At 63.3% G+C, this 19093-nt stretch overlaps 1 protein-coding gene and 1 long non-coding RNA gene across 2 annotated transcripts; one reads left to right on the top strand and one right to left on the bottom strand.

The window, feature by feature from the left end:
• Positions 1–10682, top strand: AIRE (autoimmune regulator). The gene is made up of 14 exons (XM_042902936.1): positions 1–246; positions 801–975; positions 1206–1361; positions 1734–1808; positions 2501–2617; positions 3540–3682; positions 3790–3870; positions 4800–4915; positions 5941–6040; positions 6558–6740; positions 7210–7328; positions 7413–7515; positions 9208–9276; positions 10282–10682. Exons 1-14 carry the CDS (start codon positions 1–3, stop codon positions 10360–10362), a joined length of 1764 nt encoding a protein of 587 aa, XP_042758870.1. The 3' UTR covers positions 10363–10682.
• Positions 10683–14697: 4015 nt separating this feature from the next.
• Positions 14698–18757, bottom strand: LOC122198594. Its single transcript, XR_006193051.1, has 3 exons — positions 18566–18757; positions 16431–16739; positions 14698–15444 (listed from the first exon to the last, which is right to left on the bottom strand). It is a non-coding gene; the product is annotated as an uncharacterized LOC122198594 (long non-coding RNA).
• Positions 18758–19093: the final 336 nt, after the last annotated feature.

Genomic DNA, 19093 nt, shown 5'->3' with positions numbered 1-19093 from the left:
ATGGCTCAGACACCCCACAAGTCCAGTGGTACCCCGAGGCCGCGGGACCCCAGGCGGGGAGAGGGGGCCCCCAGCCCCGCGCCCCCAGACCCCGCGACGGCGGGTGAGGCCCAGGCAGGTGGGGACACGGTGCTTCGTCACCTCCTGAGGCTGTACCGCACTGAGATCGCCATGGCTGTGGACAGCGCCTTCCCGCTGCTGCACGCGCTGGTGGACCACGACGTGGTCCCCGAGGACAAGTTCCAGGTGGGCCCAGACAGACCCCCAATGTCCCCCTCGCCTTCCCCAAGCCTTGCCCTCTAGCCAATGTCTGGCAAGATGAGCTCCAGACGGACTCCGCCCCGCCCGTGGGGGGGAAGGAAGGGGGGGGTGGGCGGGCTGTTTTGGTGAAGAGGAGAAGGCACAGGGTCTCCAGGGCGAATTCCTGTGCCTCCCCAGCGCCCCTGCCCAGCCCTCCTCAAGCTGCCCTCTAAGCTAGGGGCTCCCCTAGCATGAGTTCCAGGTGGGCCTTCTTCACCCCCAGCACCCCCAGGCAGCCTCATGCCCGCTGCAAGCTGATGGCATGGACACGGTGCCCAGGTCACCTGCAGCACCCTCTGGGATGGTGTTCTGCCCTCCAGAAAGACAGAAGGGGTGTCGGGAGGTGGGGGGGGGCGGGAGGAGGGGGTGCCGTGGAGGAGGGGGGGTGGGAGGAGGGGGAGTCAGGAGGAGGGGGCAGTGTGGAGTGGCGGGGGTCAGGAGGCGGGTGCTGTGGGGGGGGGGCAGGAGGTGGGGCCTCCCAGCCCCCACTCTTGCTTCAGGAGACCCTGCGCCTGAAGGAGAAGGAAGGCTGCCCGCAGGCCTTCCACGCGCTCCTTTCGTGGCTCCTGACCCAAGACGCAGTTGCCATCCTGGACTTCTGGAGGGTTCTCTTTAAGGACTACAATCTGGAGAGATACGCCCGGCTGCAGCCCATCCTAGACTCTTTCCCCAAAGGTCGGGGTGGGGGGGGGGGTGGAGTGCTGCGAGAGGAACTGGGGTTCTGCGGGAGCCGGGGGCGGCTGGAGTCATCCCAGCCGGACTGTAAAAGGGAGGGGGGTGGCCAGGGAGCCCCCCGACACCACCGAGGACCGCCCTGGCTCCTGAGCGTCAAAGGGCCGAGCTCTCGCGCACCTCGCCAGGGCGTCGGCTCTGGTCTTGAGGCCCGGTCCCTGCTCGCCCCGCAGACGTGGACCTCAGCCAGCCGAGGAAGGGGAGAAAGCCCCCGACGGGCCCCAAGGCCCCAGTGCTGCTGCCCAGACCCCCCTCCAAGAGGAAGGCCCTGGAGGAGCCCAGGGCCGCCCCACCCGGGGCACTGTCTCCTAGGGGCACCTCCACCCCAGGTATCTGGTCGGAGGTACTGATCGGTCACAGATGGCCCGACACCACTGGCCGTCCCCCCTCCTGTCTTGCCGTGGAGCCCCCCTGCCCCCGCCGCCCCGGCCGGCCACCGGGGCTGCGGAAAATCCCTGTGGGTGCTTCGTGGGTGAGCCCAGCCGGCCCTCGTCCCAGGACCCCGGGAAGTAGGCAGGTGGGGGTCACTTCCTTTTACTGACGGGGACACCAGAGCCGGTAAAGCAAGGGGACCACGGGAGTTGGGAGGCCCCGCCCACATGCATGCGCCCTTGGCCGCCAGCATTCACCCCCCCCCCCCCACCTCCGTGGGGAGCGGAGGGCCAGGCGGGTGTGGCTCCCCCTGCACACTCCCCCTACAGGCTCCCAGGCAAAGGCCAAGCACCCCAGGAAGCCGGAGAGCAACGCAGAGCCGCAGCGCCCCCTGCCGGGGAACGGTGAGCCAGGTTCCCCGACCTCCTGGGCTGGGGCCACGGAGTCAAGGGCCCCGTGGGGTGCTGCCCTCTGCCGGCCTGTCCTGGGAGCTGGGACCCTGCAGGCCTGGCATGCCACCCCACAGCCTTGGCTGCACAGCCTCACTGGGGAAAGAGGGGCACCTCGGGTTAACCTACGTGTGCCCGTCTCAGTGTCCCCGTCCTCAGGGCCGGCCCAGACTGTGCTTCCTCCGCAGGATCCTTCTTGGTCCCTCAGCCGGATGAAGCCTGGCCCGTTTCTGTCCCCTCCTTGCCCCAGGGTGGGGGGTCCCGGAGACCTGAGTCACCTGACCTGAAGACAGACCCTAGGAACCCTGCCTCCCTCCCAGCACCACCCGGGGCCATGTCCTGGGGGGTCCCTGTCCGGCCCTGCCTGCTGTGTTCGGTCAGCTCGGATGCCACACTCCACACGCACACACACACCACACAGCCTCACCCCCCCACACACCCATGGCCTGTTTCTGCACTTACACATGGGCTGGCTGTCTGTCCGTGGAAGGGCTGGGCCCCCTCCAAGGCCTGCCCTGGACGGAAGGAAAGGCTTCCGCAGCCCAGGCGCCTCTCTCTCCCCACGGCCTGCAGGGAGGGGGTGCTCAGGGGCCGTCTTTCCAATCGATGACCCCCCCCCGCCCCCCGCCCTGTGCTCCCTTCCCCAGGAATTCAGACCATGTCGTCCACTTCGGTCCAGAGAGCCGTGACCATGTCGGCTGGGGACGTCCCCGGAGCCCATGGGGCAGTGGAGGGCATCCTCATCCAGCAGGTGTTTGAGTCAGGTAGACGGCACTGCCAGGCCAGGGTGCTGCCAGGGGGACGCAGGCCCCAGGTGCACGTGCAGCTGGCGCGCAGGCGGCCACCTCTGCAGGGGGGACGGGCACCGAGGGCGTCCCTCAGGGTGGGGGCTCCTGGGCTTCTGGGAGGTCGGCGGTCCAGGGCCACCTCCCGGGTCACTCTGCCCACCCGGAGGGGCCCCTCAGGGTCTTGGGCTCATCCCCTTCCGGGAAGTTCTGCCCCACCTGCCCCACCCCCATACCACCCCCTTCCCCTCCCTCCTGCTGGTCGCTGGCCGGGGATGCTGTGGACGGCCAGGGCCAGCTGGCCCCCGGGAGCCAATGCGGGCCCTGGTCTCAGCCCCCAGGGAGGGTCCCGGGGACCCTGAAGTAGTTCACCATGGCAGTTATAACCAGTGGCCACGCACCGGGCCCTTAAAACAGCAGGAGGTTCCAAAGCGGAGACGTGGGCGGCCGTGCTCCCTCCAGAGGCCCCGGGGCAGAGTCCTTCCTGCCTCTCCCCGCAAGCAGTCCTTGCTACGGGCCCCACCGCCGCGGCCGCTGCCCCCAAGTCTCAGGGTGTCCTCCCTGTATCTGTCTGTGTCCTCTCTACTCTTCCTGAGGACACCCGTCACTGGACTCAGTGTCGCTCGGGAGCCCATCTTAACTAATCCCGTCACCAAAGACCCTGCTTCCAAATAAGGCCACACTCTGAGGTTCCAGGTGGACACGCTTGGCCGGGAGCAGCAACCCCCTCGTCCCCTGCAGAGGACCCCTGCTGTGCCCAGGACCCTGGTCCCAGAGCTGCCTGGGGCTGGGGCGCAGCCAGCTGCAGAGTGCCCCCCCACTCCACCCCCCCACCTCTCTGTCCCCCCACTCTGCCCCCCACCCTCCTGGGCCTCCCAGGCCAGCCAGCCTCTCCTCCCAGGTGGCTCCAAGAAGTGCATCCAGGTTGGGGGGGAGTTTTATACTCCCAGCAAGTTCGAAGACCCCAGTGCCGGGAAGAACAAGGCCCGTAGCGGTGGCCCAAAGACCCTGGTCCGAGCCAAGGGGACCCAGGCTTCCGCCCCTGTAAGCCCTGCCCTTGATAGCCACCCCCCAACACAGAGCTCAGCTGGGGCTGGGCCTGCCCAGAGGGTGCTCCGCACTCTGGTGACCCGCCCCCTTCTCCCTAGCAGGGTGGAGGCGACCCGAGAGCAGGCGTACAGGGCAGGGTGCAGGCCCCTCCCGCCCTCCCCAGCGAGCCCCAGGCCCACCAGGTAATGCCCAGGCCACAGTGGAACTCCCTCGTCTCCACCGTCCACAGGGGGTCCCTCTGCCCCTTTGCCCCTGTCCAGGGCTCTCCCTTGGGTGATAAGGACAGAGCCTTAAGCTTCTGTTCACAGGGTCGAGGTTCCCTGTTTAATAACAGTTTTCCTGATAACACACAACTTGTGTTCAAATAACTCAAAGAAAGTGAGTCCTACCAGGTGTTTAAAACCACGGGTCTGGGCTGGGTGCCCTTGTCCCCGGTCTCACAGTCTCCCAGCAGGCCAGGGGGTGGGGAGGTGGCCCCTCCTGGGAGCCAGGGACCTGAGCATCCAGCACAGCACAGAACCCACCACAGATCTGACCGCCTCCGGCCCCCCGCCAGGCGCTGTTGGGCCCCGGGCGCCCAGGAGGGAGCAGGACCCGTGTCTCCCTGCCCCCCTCCAAGCTCTCGGCTGGCAGGATCAGGGGGTGATTACAGTGAGCGATCTCATCGCTGTGCAGGGCGGCCTGGCCTGGAGGAGGCATCCCGGAGGGCCCTGTGGTGCCATTCAGGCAGGGGCACAGGCAGCGTCCAGGCTCCAGGCGCGGGGACGGCGGGTGCTTGGGGCTGATGGCAACGCCGCCGGCCATCGCTCCACTGCGCTGTGATGAAGGGCGTGTGGGGTGGGCAGTGTGGACGCTGCTGGGGACACAGGCACCCACGGGAAACGGGGCTTTCTGGAGGCTCCGTCCTCCCAAGAGGGATGGCCTGGCCCGGGGGTGTGCGCAGGGGACCAGGGTCTCCGAGATGGAGAGTGTCGTGGGGGAGGGCTGGGGGCAGGCAGGGGACTTGGGGGCCCCCGGGGATGCCGCGGCGGAGCTGTTGCGAGAGGTTCTCGGGGAGGGCGCCGCGCCGCCCCGGATCTTCCAGAGGATACGCGTGTCTTGCCCGTGTCAGAAGAACGAGGACGAGTGTGCCGTGTGCCGGGACGGCGGGGAGCTCATCTGCTGTGACGGCTGCCCCCGGGCCTTCCACCTGGCCTGCCTGTCCCCGCCGCTCCGGGAGATTCCCAGGTGAGCCCGGCAGGCCGCTCTCCGCCCCCAGCTGGCTTCACGGCCACTTCTGCCCGACTGACCTGGGTGTGGGGCTGCCCGGAAGTGTCTCCGTTCGGGTCACCCAGGCTGGGTCCTCCCAGCCTGGCCAGCAGGGCCCCAGAGGGCAGAGAAGCAGAATGAGGCCCCCCAGTGAAGAGCGGCCACCTTGTCCCATCTCTCCACACACCCCCAGCCCAAAGTCCCACAAGCAGCCGGCCCCCCTCCTCCAAACAAGCTCCTACTTGAAGTCGGGCAGAGTGGGTGCCCGTCCTGGGCAGGGCCAGAGTCCTCCCGCGCCTACCTCCTGGCGCTCCCTTCCCCCCGCCCACCGCGTCCTGCCCTCTACTGCCAGCTCCCACGGGTGACCACGGCTGGCGGGGAAGAGCCTGCGTGGGAGAAGTGACCCACCTTCGAGCCCTGGCCCTGCCCCTGCTCCCTGAGTGGCCTTCACCAGGCCACTTGTCTCTGATGCTTGTCACTAAATGAGGGCGTTCAGCCGAGGTCATCATTCGCCTCCAAGGGTGGGGCGGTCATCTTCTCTTTTTTCCTGCCCTTGACCGTGTCCCCTTCTGCTGGGCACTGTCCCCCTTGCGGAAACGGGGGTGGGTCCCCCGTTCAGAGAGGTCCCGTCGGGAGGGCAAGGCCAGCGAGAGCCACGCACGGGGCTCTGCAGGTCAACGGATGTCCGGATTCTTGGGGCTCAGCAGAGGGAACGCTGACCATACTGGCGAGGGCCACCCCCCCCGCCCCCCCCCCCCCCCCCCCCGCCACCCCCGGGGCTCAGCTTCCCAGCCTCCCGGCCCTCCTGCTCACTGGCCGGGGCGGTCCTCCCATCCTGGCTCTGCCCACTGTCCAGCCTGGGCCTCAGTTTCCCCATCTGCGAAAGGCAAGCGGCAACGTGGAGGAGACCTCAGGCCTCCCCCGCCTGTGTATCTGGGAGTCTGCGGTCCCCTCTGCCCCCCTTGCATGTCCTTGGCTGGTGACCACGTGGACCACGTGAGCAGTGGGACCTGGAGGTGCTACACTTGTCTCCGGGGGGGAGGCCAGCGGGACCCTCCCCAGGCCGAGGAGCCCCAGCCCCGGGAGCCGCCCGCGGAGACCCAGGTACGCCCGGGCCCAGGCCCGGGCCCACCGCAGGCCCCGCCCCCGCCGGCTTCCCGGCCACTCCCATGGGTGGGGCCCCAGGCTGGGAACCGGGACTCCCCACCGCCGGCCTGGCCTCCTCAGCTTGGCTTCTAGCACTGGGAAATGTTCCCATGTGGGGCCTTGGCTCTGTCGCCCGGCTCAGGGGATTGCACTTTGGCTACTAATAACATTCTCTAAAAATGTTTTAAGCGTTCTGTTGCAGCAGAGACGGGAATGATACAACACACGTCCGGGTAGATCCGGAGTCCTCCCTGACAGCCCGTGAGGGCCACGGGCACCCCGTCTGTACATGGCAAAAGGGTCAAGTACCTTGCTGAGGACACAGAGCCAGGAGCTTCACCCAAACCTTTCCAACCCCATGTGGGGTTCCCACGCCAGCCCCCGGGGCTTTCCCGGGTCCCAGTGATCGCTGACTCCCTGGGCGGTGAGGCACAGGCCACCGCGGCCTCTCCAAGCACCGGCCCTCTGCTTCCAGGTCCTCCTGGGGCTGAAGCTGACGGGGGAAGAGGCCAAGGGGCCGTCCAGGGAGCCCTCAGCAGGGATGGACGCTGCCGGTCCCTACAAGCACCTGCTGGCCCCGCCTTCTGCAGCCCCCTTGCCGGTGCTGAACCCCTCAGCCCTGCGCCCCCTACTGTGTGTGGGCCCCGAGGGGCAGCAGGTGAGGGGGTGCTGGGGTGGGGGTGGCTGTTTTCTGGGAGCTCAGGGCGCGCAGGACAACCAGACGGAGCCGAAATAGGAGGAGTGACATGCGGGGAAAGGGGGCAGTAGTCAGGTGGGGGGCTGGGGTCAGGGCTGAGGGAGGAGGAGCCAGACGGGGGTGGGGGGGCAGGGGTTGTGCACGCAGAACCAGGGAGGGGAGGCTCCCGGAGGGATTCCAGCAGGGGTGATACATTCCGCCCCGGTTCCTAGAACCCCTACCCCAGCCCACCCTCACAGGGGCAGGACAATAAGGGAGGCGGTTCTGGGGTCCCCTTGACCAGCCCTAAAGGGGGTCCGGGTCCACTAAGGCGGAGCAAGGTCCCTTGGGACTGCAGAGCAAAGGTGCTGGGTGTCGCTGGGCTCCCGGGGGCGGGGCAGAGGGCGTGGGCGCCCCTCCCCCCCACCGTGACCACTCTGTCCCCCCACAGGGCCCGGCAGGTGCGCGGTGCGGCGTGTGCGGGGACGGCGCGGACGCGCTGCGGTGCGCGCACTGCGCCGCCGCCTTCCACTGGCGCTGCCACTTCCCCGCGGGCGCAGCGCGGCCCGGGTGAGCGCGGCGGCTTGGGCGCAGGACCGGGAGGGACACCGCGGGGGACCGGCAGCCCACGACACCATCCTCCGCTGTACGCAGGGCCGTCCCGCGCTGCCGATCCTGCTCCGGAGACACCGCCCCGGCCCCCGAGGAGGGCGCGCCCGCCCCGACCCCCGCCCGAGCCGCGCCCGGGCCCGCCAAGGTCAGTGTTGCCCAGGGAGGCGGGGACCCCGCGGGGTCTAGGTGGCGAGCACACCTCCAGGGACACTCGAGTGCCAGCTTCGCGGATGCGCCGCGCCCCGTGGCCCTGCGTTCACTGTTTCATACAATTTAGTTGTTTAAATAGCTTCCCTTCGGATCACGTCTGTTGGAAACCAGCGGCTGTGGGATGGCTGTTCTTTCGTGATGGCCGAGCCAGGGCCCCCCCCAGGCCCCCTTCTCCCAGCGCAGGGCCCCCCCTAGGCCCCCTTCTCCCAGCGCAGGGCCCCCCTAGGTCCCTGGTCTCCCAGCGCAGGGCTCCCCCCCGAAGGCCTCCTTCTCCCAGCGCCTGGGGCGCACGATCCCCACAGTGGGGTGGGGGGTGAAGCGGCCACAGCAAGAAGGCTCCACCGGGGATGAGCAAGCACGCTTGACTCCCCAGTGTGACCCCAGTCCCCCCGTGGCCCTGCCCCGGGGCCCTGTCCAGCCCCATCCTGCGGCCGGGAGCCGTCGGGGAGAAGTGGCCTCCGTCTGCCCTCCTACCCAGCAGTCACCCCGGGCTCCCTCAGAACCTGTGTGTTCCCGGGAGCCTCGGGGTGGCGCACCTCATCCTGCCTGACCGTGTCCCTGCCTCCCCACCCCCAAGAACCTCTCAGGGCCCTGGGTGGTGGCAAGTCCTACCCCACCGGTGCCCCGTCATGCTCCCCAGCCGTGCCGCATCCTCCCGCGAACACACTGTGCCTGTGCGATGCCAGCCCAGGCACGGAGGCCCCTGTTCTGCCCACGAGGGGGCTTACGTGCACGCCCACGGCTCAGCCCTGCCGGGTGCCACCCCGCCCCAGAGAGGGTCCCTCCCTCCAGAAGATGCTTCTTCATTGACTCTTGGGCTCTTTTCTCAATTTAGCGAAGATCCCCTTGTCTTTGTGATGCAAAATGTAACGATTTTGGAGACTAAGAAGTCCCAGCCCCTTGGCTCCCTTCCCAGGGGCGGTCCTGAAAATGTGGGTGTGGCCCCAGCGCTTTCCCCAGCAGCCCCCCCACCCGCCCCCACCTTGGAGCTGGGTCCCTTTTCACGCCCCAGGGGCTGATGTTGCCTCCAAGGGCCTGTGTTTAGGAGCTCAGATTTGGCTATTTTGAGCCAGAACCTGGCAGTCTCATGTGGGTCCACTTAGCATGGTCGTCTCTCCCTCCTAGGCTGTTCATGGACAGCCTGCTGCCGGGCTCTGGCCCCTTAAGGGGGGGGGCACGCTAGGCCCTGGCCCCTTGGGGGGGGGGTTGGGGGGGAGGGGGCACGGTTGGCCCTGGCAATGCTAGTCGGATGGGTGAATGGCTGGCACCACACCAGACGCTTTCCTCTTTGGGCCTCAGTTTCTCCATCCCCGACGGTCCCTTCTAGCTGGTTCTGAGTCACCTGGCTTTCCCCAGAAGGTTGCATGCAGCACGTGGAGGCAGGCAGGCCTGGGGGCCTTGGGCAGCCAGCTTCCAGAGCCCCAAGCTCGCTCGTGCCCACGACCCTGGCAGGAGCTGGGTGTTAGAATTCAGTTCCCAGGGCCCTGCTCGGGGCAGCACGCCCTCTGTCCTGGCATTAGCCACTGTCCCCTAGACCCTTGTTGCCTCTGCACGGTGTCCGGCTTTGTTCCAGCTGTGCCCGGCAGGGGTGCGGGAGTTGGGCTGACCTCCCTTTCCTGGGCTGCAGGCAGGGGACGGTTCTGCTGGTCACGAGCCGGGTGTGCACAGGGACGACCTGGAATCCCTCCTAAGCGAGGTAATGCGTCACCTGGCTGGGGCTCCTCCTTCTCCTCCCTTCCCCCCCCCCCCCCCCCCCAGCCCCAAGCAGCCAGCACGGGAGCCAGAGGAGGGCCTGGGAGACCCTGCTGGGTGCACTGAGCACCACAGGCCCAGGCTGCTTCGGGCACGGCTCTGGCCCCCCAGCACATGCGGGAGCCCCTAGCGCACAAAGGAGCTGAAAGGAGCCCCTGAGCCCTTTCTGCTTCTAGCCTGGTCCAGAGTTCCCGGATCCGGGGTGGGGGGGGGGCAGTGGCTGCAGGACCTCAGCACCAGCACCGCGGAAGCCTGACTCTGATGCCATGACTCCCCCTGGGGGGGGGGGCGCCCCGGAACCTCTGCCTCCGGTGGACCTCTCACGGCCCCTCCCAGCCCCAGCCTCTCCACCCTAAGATCAACAGCTATAGTCGCTGTGAAGAAAATGGGCCTTTTTGGGGTTCCATCTTCTTTTGACAGGAGGTCAGACCCCTCCAGCCATTCCCACACCCAGGTGGCCCGCCCGTGGCCTCCTGGGGCTGTGGGGCCCTGCCCGGTGTGGTGGGCTGGGCACGGGTGGGTCTCAGGGCAGGAGTCTTTCAGGGTGACCCTGGGCACTGGATGTTGGCCCTGTGGCTCTGGCGGGGCGGTCGCCCGATGCCGTTGGAGAAAGGCATTATGCTGGAATGTTGGGTCTCCCCGTGCCCCCTCCGTCCTGCGGGAGCACACGATGGAAAGAACCGGTCTTGCCTCGGAGCCGGGAAGAAGACGGAGGCAGAAGAGCCGTGGCGGCCGTGCCCGTGTTTGCAGGATGCTATGGCAGAGCACCAAAAGAGGAGTCTTCCCTCGCCTGACGTGCCCTGTGGTGCTTCAGGCCTCAGTTTCCCCACCTGTGACTAGGAGGGGCGGGATGCTCGTGACTCCAGGGGACGCTGGAACCCAGGGTGTGTGCACCTGTCCCCTGGGGGCTCAGGCAGGTCTCCCAGTCCTCTGCTCTCCTGTCTTCCAGCACTCCTTCGACGGCATCCTGCAGTGGGCCATCCAGAGCATGGCCCGCCCGCTGGCCGAGGCGCCCACCTTCCCCTCCTGATCCGGCACGGCGTGGGTCTGCGGGGCAGCACCGGGGGAGGGGAGGCCCCCGTAGACGCGGCCTCAGCTGAGAGCGGACCCTCCCTCCCATCTCCGAATCAACAGAGGCCAGCGAGTTCCCACTCGTGCTCACGGTGACCCGCCCTGAGAGGGACCGACAGGACACGCTTCCCATCCCCGGAAGCTGGTCACATTAGGACCGAGAAAAACCGAAAGGTCCGGGTGTCGCCCACACTGGGCCCGCAGACACAGCCCGTCTTCGTGGACACGCAGAGCGCCGTGCGCACTGAAATAAAAACCACTTCTGTGGGGTTTCGATGTGCTCTTCACGGGGTGTGTTTGCTTTGGGGGCTCCGTGCCCCTGCGTTTCTGGTGCCTGAAGTGTCGGTCACGCGGGCTGGAAGGGAGACGCCCGCAGGTGGGAATGGCCCCCAGAAGTGGACAGCGTACTCCTGTCTCTGCTGGGAGCACTCCAGTGCTCCCTGGAGCCCCCAGTATGGTCCAAGTGTGAGGTCTGGGCCCGCCCACTTCTGCTGCACCCCCATGGGCTCCTCCCGCCCCCCCCGTCCTAGGGTCCAGCTCATCCCCACCCCAGGGCCTTGGCACATCTGTTTCTTCATCGTGATACGTCCCTTTCAGTGCCACCTCCTCGTCCAGTCGGACATTTACTCGAGAAAGCTCTGTTGTGGGTCATCTCTAGGGTGCACATCGTCCTGGCACAGGGGGGGGGGTGTTCCAGTGGGAGGGACAGATCACGTGCCAGAAGCAGGTGACCTCAGGTGGGGTGACCACCGTGGAGCATGAAGCAGGACGAGGAGGAGACGGGAGCAGGCAGGGTGTGAGGGACAGACAGGAAGTCAGGCGGTTGGGGGGCAGCAGGCCACGCGGACAGCACCGTGCCTTACTTTCCTCACGGCACCTGCCACAGTCAGAAGACGGGCCATGGCTGGGGGCCCGGGACCCAGGACCCTGTGTAGGGCACAGCTGTTGGGGTGGTGTTGGCAGATGTCAGTGCTGCTAGAGCCCCCACCTGCAGGGACCCCGTGGTAGAAGGCCCGGATGGGGAGGGAGGGAGTGGCCACAGGCCTTGCCACGTGTGGGCTGCAGAGCTGGGACACGTGTCCCCAGCCCAGGAAAGCCCAGGTGGGGACAACAGCAAGAGGAGGGTCCCACGGCCCACGGCCTCTCAGGGGTCTGGCTGTCACTCCCGAGACCTCCAGGGCCCCCTTGGCGGGGGAGGAGGGGCAGGCCTACCTGGGACAGTAGTGCCGAAGGTCCGGTCAGGCTCAGAGGGTGGGTCACATTCCTGGCGGGGACAGACAGAGACAGGGATTGGGAGGGAGCGCCACACGCAGGCCCAGGCTCGCTCGCCCTGTGCCGCGCATGGACGGGGGTTGAAGAAGGACCCCAACCAGGGCAGGCAGGGTGGGGAGGCCGGGCAGGGGCTTGCGCGCCTGTCTTCCATCTCTCACTCCTGGCCCGGTGCCAGCCTGCGTTCCCATCGCCTGGAACCTTCCCCGGGGGGTATCTGGAACTGTAAACAGTAACACAAGTGACCAGGGCGGCCTCCCAGGTGGGCCCGGCCCAGAGCTGACATTCCCGCAGCGATCCTGTGTCTACTTGTTCTTGTCTGTCTCTCTGTGGGGGCGAAGTCTGTCTGGCTCGTCCAGCTCTGGAACGGCGGCCGCCTTTGTAATACCCTGAAGCGTCTGTGTGCCAAGCACGTGAGCGGTTCGTGCTGGAATGAGCCAGCATCACGGGTCTGGCAGACACACACCAGCCACACTGCTTTCCCGCGGTGGACAGGCGGGCGGCTCAGGCAGCAAGCTGTCATTCTCTGTCCTGGAGGCTGCATGTCCGAGGACCAGGCAGGGGCGGGGCTGGCTCTGTCCTCCCCACCCCGGCCCCGCCATAGTCCTCACCAGGCCCTCCCTCTGTGTGTATCTGCGTCCTGATCTCCTCTTCTCATAAGGACTCAGTCACATTGGGGTCGGACCCACCCTTGTGACCTCATTTTAACCCAATCGCCTCTGTAAGACCCTGTCTCCAGATGCCATCACGTGCTGGTGCTGGGGCCACTGTCGCATGCTGATCACCTGGCCTGGCCCAGAGGCTGGGCCCAGTGCCTCGGGGTGTCTCCTCCATCCGCCCTGAGGCACCTCGCCTGCTCTCTGGCCTCCATAAGTCACACGTTTGGGGGCTGTGGTCAGAGTTGCGCCTGACCTCCCCCCCGCTGGGCTGGTCCCCTGGAAAAAGTCCCTTACCCCTGTTAGCAATGGGGTGAGTACTTTTTTCTCCCCAACGCGGGGACACAGTTAGGCCAGAATATCAACATCAGCTCTTCTGACCCAAAGAGGCAGCAAAGGCCTTGTGGACAGGCCAGCGCGTGGTTGGAGGCTCATTGTCACTGTTTTGAAATTATTAACAAGTTACGAGCAAGGGGTCTGAGTTTCGATTTGTGCCTGGCCCTGTGCCTGTCCTGCCCTGACGTGCCCGGGCCTGTGTGGCGGACTGAGGGGGCCGGGCAGGTGCAGGGTCCGGACGTTACCACCAAGTGGGTAAAGAGCCTGCTGCACGTGGACGTGCCCGCTGGGCTCGGAAAAGGCAGTATTCCTGGCCAGAGACTCAAGATAGCAAATCAGGACTGGAGATCCCGCCCGTAACCTGAACTGGACCGAACTCATGCCTCATAGGCGCACCTGGGACAGGCGCTCTGTGTCACCGACTGCGATCCGGTGCTTCGAGCACAGTTTTGAGGGCTGCAGTTCCGCCGAATTTTACGGGACTCTGAAAGCCCGTCTCGGCGGCCTCTCGCAGGGGCCGCAGGGACGTGCAGAGTTTCCCCAGCCGCCACCCGCACACTGGCCCCAAGGTGCTTGATAACAGGTGAACCCGCACGATGTGCTCACGCAGCCCAGCCAAGGCGCCTCAGCCCCCTGGAGAGAAATACCCCGCCAGCGGAAGCCCGTTCCCATGTGATGAGGACAGCTGTCCGCCCGTCCCAGAGCCGCCGCTCTGTCCCTCCCTCAGCGCACACTCCCTTTGTGACCGTCCTTTGTCTAGTCACCTGCTCACTGCCTGCCGCCCCCACACCTTGTGTGTGCTGGGGGCAGGTCTGTGTTGTACACCGTGAGGCCCAGGTCTACCAGGGCCGGTGCGGGGGCGGTTGCCAAGCACCTGCAGATTTAGAGAATAGGACTTTGAAAATGAACCAAACATTCAGTATCCAAGGAATATTTTGAGAAATAACGTTATAGTCACAGATTGGGATATCATCCAGACAATAAAAATGACAAGTACAAAGCTGGTGGGTAAACCGGTGAGTATTCGTTTAAATTAAATTTGCTTACTTGTATATTTACATTTACATGTATAATATCTATGTATACACACATACATATATAGAGTACATATATATATATAAAGAAGGTATATAGAATGTACATGCACAGGGTACATACAAAAGGAGAATATGTGTATGTGTATGCATACACGTACATACGCGAGTGTGTGAATATGTGCACACGTATGGGTGTGTATGGGTGTGTGTACATGCGCAGAGAGAAAGAAACACCAGAAGAAAACACTGAACGGTGAAGACAGGCTGTTAGAGCAGGGATTATAGGTGACTTTTCTTTTGTAAAGTGTTCCGTCATTCAGACTGTTTTTAAATAACTGTGAAAGTCCGAGTCTTGAAAGGCACCCACTTCGTGCCGGGCACGCGTGCTTAGGGCTGGGAGCCCATGGGTGGGGATCGCCTGTCCCCCGGCCGGAGCCCAGGCCTGCCAGTCTCCACAAAGCCTGTGCAGTAGGGAAAGGGTGGACAAGCGAAGGAATGAGTGAGCGAGCACCGCCTTGCCATCCCACGGTTCAGAGTGGTGTTTCCCACTGCAGAGCTGGGGCTTTGGCTCCCTGTTCCCTGAAGAGCCCTCACGCTGCCAATGGGCACCGACCTTACACAGAGGTGAGAGGCAGCCTGGGAGACGGTGGGGCAGCGGCCCTGCCACAGCTACACGGGCGCTTGGGAGGGCAGGGTGGCACACCTCCATGCGGGGACATCTGGCCCTGGCTGGCACCTCCACCGTCCCACCCTACGTCCCCAGGCTTTCTGGTTGGGCCCCAAACACCCTACAGACCTGTCCCCTTCTCTCCCATCACCACTGGCTAGCACTACTCGTGCCTCCGACGATAGCCCCCCACCCCCACTGCCTCTGCCCCCTCCCTTCCTTTCTCCACCCAGAGAAACCTTCCGGAAGCCCCGTCAGAGGAGGGGATGGGGTGGGGGGCACATGGGGCCATTTTACCGATCTCTACTCAAGTGCATGCGAAACCCACCACAGCAAAATGGGGAAGCCAGCCCAGGAGCAAAGATAAGACCCCACCGACAGACCCTCTGGCCTCCCCCAGGCTGCAGGCAGGTGATCACAGCTGCTAATTCAGCCTGCAGCCGCATCTGCTGCCAACCTTCCCAGAGGACACATCTCAACACTCACTGTTGACCCACGCCAGGTCCCCGGGTAGGTCCCCGTGTCAGACTCTGTACCCCATTTGCAGCACTTGTGTCTCCCAGTGGCCCACAGACCACGAGCCAGGGACAGGCAACCCTGGAAGGGGTCTTCCTTGTGGCTGAGGTGCAGGCATTCTGGATGCTTCCACAGCGGGTGCAGACGACCAGGTTGGGCAAGTTCAGGGCCAGGGCGGGCAGGCCGGGGGTCTCCCAAGATGTCTGCAAGCCAACTCCCATGCCGCGGTGTTCAGAAGATCCCCAGGCCAGCGTTGGGTGGTTCTGAGGCCTCGGCAGATGTGCCTGCTGGGGACCCTACCTCGGTGGAGGGGAGGGGGCCAGCTGGCGGAGGAGTAGGTGCGGCCCCTCCGTCACCCCAGCAGAGGTCGGGAGGTCTGTTCTTGGGGCAAGCAGAGTGTCCGGACCCGAGAGAGCCACAAACAGTCGAGGCAGCGGCTCCACATGGAACACGCGTGGCCAGGTCACCACAGGCAGGACGGTGAATGTCGGGACTCACCCCTTCTCTTCATTCAGCTCCAGACAAGAGATGAGAAGCTTCTTCCCTTGAGTCTGACCGGCCTAAAAGGACAATGTCCCCCGGGGGGGGGGGGGCGACAAATGGCCCACAAGCTCCCCTACCAGGCTCAATGACTGTAAATCTCCTGTCACAGCCAGAGGCCTCACTGCTTAATCACAGACACCCAGGGCCCCCAGACATTCGGAAGGCCTCTAACATGGCTGAGACCAAGACGAACAAAAAGAAATAAGGCTGAGTGGATGAAACAAGAGACTTGGAAGGGGGGAGAGAATGGTAAACAATTAAATGAAACCAGCAAGACCCTTAGGGATTCTGGCCCTCTATTTACGAAAGAATAATAAAACTCTGTTAAAAGAACACTGAGAGGGGCGCCTGGGGGGCTCAGTCGGTTAAGGGTCCAATTTGATTTTGGCTCAGGTCATGATCTCATGGTTGGTGAGTTCGAGCCCCATGTTGACAGACAGCTGATTGGTATTCTCTCTCTCCCTCTCTCTCTCTCTCTGCCCCTCCACCACCTTCAAAATAAAGAAATAAACTTGCAAAAAAAGGAACATTCAGAGAACAGCAGCCCTAGGAAATCATAACTACGCCAGCGGAAACAAAGAACTTCACGCAAGATTGGGATGTCAAGGGAGAGATCTCTCTCTGGAAGCAGAGCAGAAACGAGCTGCAAAGAGGAAAGTACAGGCAATGTACAAGGCGATCGGCACCCCCACCCGGAAGTCCGAGCTGTAAGTGGCAGGTGCTCCAGGAAGAGGAAATTGTCCCAGACAGAAAACATGCACTTCTGCGCTGGGAGGGGCAGTGCGGGCCCAGCCCCGCGGTGGGAAGCAGGCCCGCGAGAGGCACTTCATCGCGGGATTCCACCGCCCGGGAAAGGAAGATTCTACGGGCTCCTGGAGAGAGAATACCGGGTCGTGTGCAAGCGAGGAGGCGTCAGAGAGGCTTTGACTTCTCAACAGCAACGCCGGAAGCAACAGAACAATGGAACAGGCCTCGGCACTTGTGTAGGAAGATGCTTTCTCACCTACGATTCCGTATTCAGCAGACCTTCGTTCAGGCGTCAGGGTAGCGTAATGCCATTTCCACACACGCAGCGCCTCCCTCGGGTGCTGGATCAGGAAGCTCCTAGGAGATGTGCCCTGCCCACATCTGGGAGCTGGTGGCCCCGAGGATCACCAGGGCCACTGACGGTGGCAGAGATCCCAGGGTGACAGCTGTGCACCTGACGGTGATGGCCGCCGTCCACGCTGGGGCCGCAGACCTCGGGGCACAGTCTGAGCACTCTCTTTCCTCAGAAACACATTGTCCCCCAGCATCGTTCCATCTTCTTCGTCTGGGGGCAGAGGGGCAGGTGAGTGGCCCAGACTCCTATCTGACCCGACTCGGTGTAATTGTGACTGATAAGGCTCCTAGTTCCCCTCTGGGGTAACAGGAAATATGTATTTGTCTTTTTTTCTCCCAGATTTCTGACACAAGAGCTCCTAAAACCCTGGGAATTTCCTCACGTATGGGGCTGAGAGGAGCACTTTTTGTTATTCATAACAAGCCCCTTCCAGCCACACCTGAGATTGTGCCAGCGAGTGGACTGTTGGGGGATGCGGGCTGGTCACCAGAAGCAACCAGTGATCAGAGAGTGGGGACTTTCAGCCACCCCCCACCTCAGAGAGAGGTGAAGGCCCAGAGATTAATCACCAACGGTCAGTGGTTTAATCGGTTGTGTTAACACGCTGGATATTCCCTAAAAACTCTAAGCACAGGGGTGGCACACTCCAACTCCGTGGGACAGAAGCTTTTGCACTTGGGACCCTTCTGGACCTCGTCATCTGGGTGTTCATCTGCGTCCTTTGTCATATACCCTTTACAATAAAGCATAGTAGGTAAAGTGCTTTCCTGAGTTCTGCGTGAGCTGCTCTAGCAAATTATCTCGTCTGAGGAAGGGGAGTCTTTGGAACCCCCAATATGTGGCCAAGTCAGGCAGAAGTGTGGCTGACCTGGGGACCCACTACTGGTCCCCTGGCGACCGCCTTGCCCATGTCTTCCCTGGAAGGGACTGGTGGTGGCTTTAAAACATGTCAGCACGTTCCTTGCTATCTGTCTCTGAGAAGGGCAGCTTTATACCTCATACTTCTCCCCTTGAGCGTGGGCTGAACTTAGCCACTAGTTTCTAATGAATAGAATGTGCCGGGGGCACCTGGATGGCACAGTCGGTTAAGCAACCGATTCTTGATTTGGGCTCAGGTCATGATCCCAGGGTGGTGAGATCAGGCCCCGTGTCTGGCTCTGTGCTGACAGCTGGTTGGGATTCTCTCTCTCCTCTCTCTCTGTTCCTCCCCTGGCTCCTGCTCTTTCTCTCTCTATCTCAAAATAAATAAATAAACTTAAAAAACAAACAAACAAACAACAGTGCTGGTCATGTGTGACTCCTGGGGTCAGATCATCAGGAGCACTGGGGCTCTCCCCGGGGTTGCTTTCTCTGGGGAAGCTGGCACCGTGTTTGAACACGTGCAAGCAGCCCTGTGGTGAGGTCCCACCCACAGCCACATCCACAGCCGCGTCCACAGCCGCGTGCAGTGTGATCCCAGAAGCAGCCCCTCCAGCCCCAGTCGAGCCTGCAGATGACGCAGCCCCAGCTGACTGCAAACTCACGAGAGATCCTGAACCAGAACCGCCCGTGAAACCACTCTCGAAGCCTTGGCTCTCAGAAGGAGATACCAAGTGCGTGTCGCTTCACGGGCCCGCAAGTTTTGGGGCACTCTGCCACGGGGCGACGGGATCTGACACCGTCAGCTCTCAGGGAGATGGGCAGACGGTGGCCCAGAGACCGCTCCATTTGGCTGGGAGCCCTGAGCCAACAGTGGCTACAGCGGCCTTTCCTTGCCCAGCGACCCTTGTGTTTGCCACTTGGCTTTTCACAACTAAACCATGTGTTTTTAAGCACACACACAGACGCACACACACGTGTGTAAAACTAGAATGTTCACGCTCTCCATCCTGGGCACAGAGCTCACTGTGTTCTCACGTCCACAGCTAAATAAGAGGCATGGTCTGTGTTCACACTCACCACTCGCCAGGCCCCCTGCCCCCCTGCCAATCCCAAACCTCTACTCTTTCCCCCTATTTCTTTTTTTGTGGAAAGAAATTAAAGATGTTTTGTCTTACCCTCTTCATTCATTCCTCCCATCATCGTTATTGTCCTCGTTTGTGATGCAAACACTCAGCAGGAGTTTTAGGCGCACACAGAATAATCGAAGAATCGTCAACAGGTGCCAGGCTGGAGGGTGGGGTTCCAGGACGCATCGTCCTGCAAAACCCACCTCTGCTCTCTGCGACTAATACCTCCCTGTTTCTTCGCCCCCAGAAGAGAATGATTTTAGGCAAACCGTTAACGGAACGTAACACACATGAAGAAAATGCACAAATCGTAGGTGGTCAGCTTGCTGAGTTTTCATAGTGCACACAGCATGTTGCCACTCAGCTCAAGACACACAGTGTGACCTGCCCGCCAAGGCTGTCGGCCGCCAGCCCCGGGTCAGGGCTCCCGGGATGGTTGCTTTGCCCCAGAGCCCTTGATTCGGTTCCCAGGGATTGTCACGACCAGGCTCCCTGAGAGCCGCAGCCGGTCTGTTCCGCTATCCGGGCTGGGTCCCCACTCCTGGGGGTCTGACTGGCAGGAGGGGCTCCATCATT

The sequence above is a fragment of the Panthera leo genome, chromosome C2, assembly GCF_018350215.1.
Source record: "Panthera leo isolate Ple1 chromosome C2, P.leo_Ple1_pat1.1, whole genome shotgun sequence".
Taxonomy (NCBI): domain Eukaryota; kingdom Metazoa; phylum Chordata; class Mammalia; order Carnivora; family Felidae; genus Panthera; species Panthera leo.
Note: the sequence above shows the minus strand (reverse complement) of the source record. Positions and strands in the feature narration are given on the sequence as shown.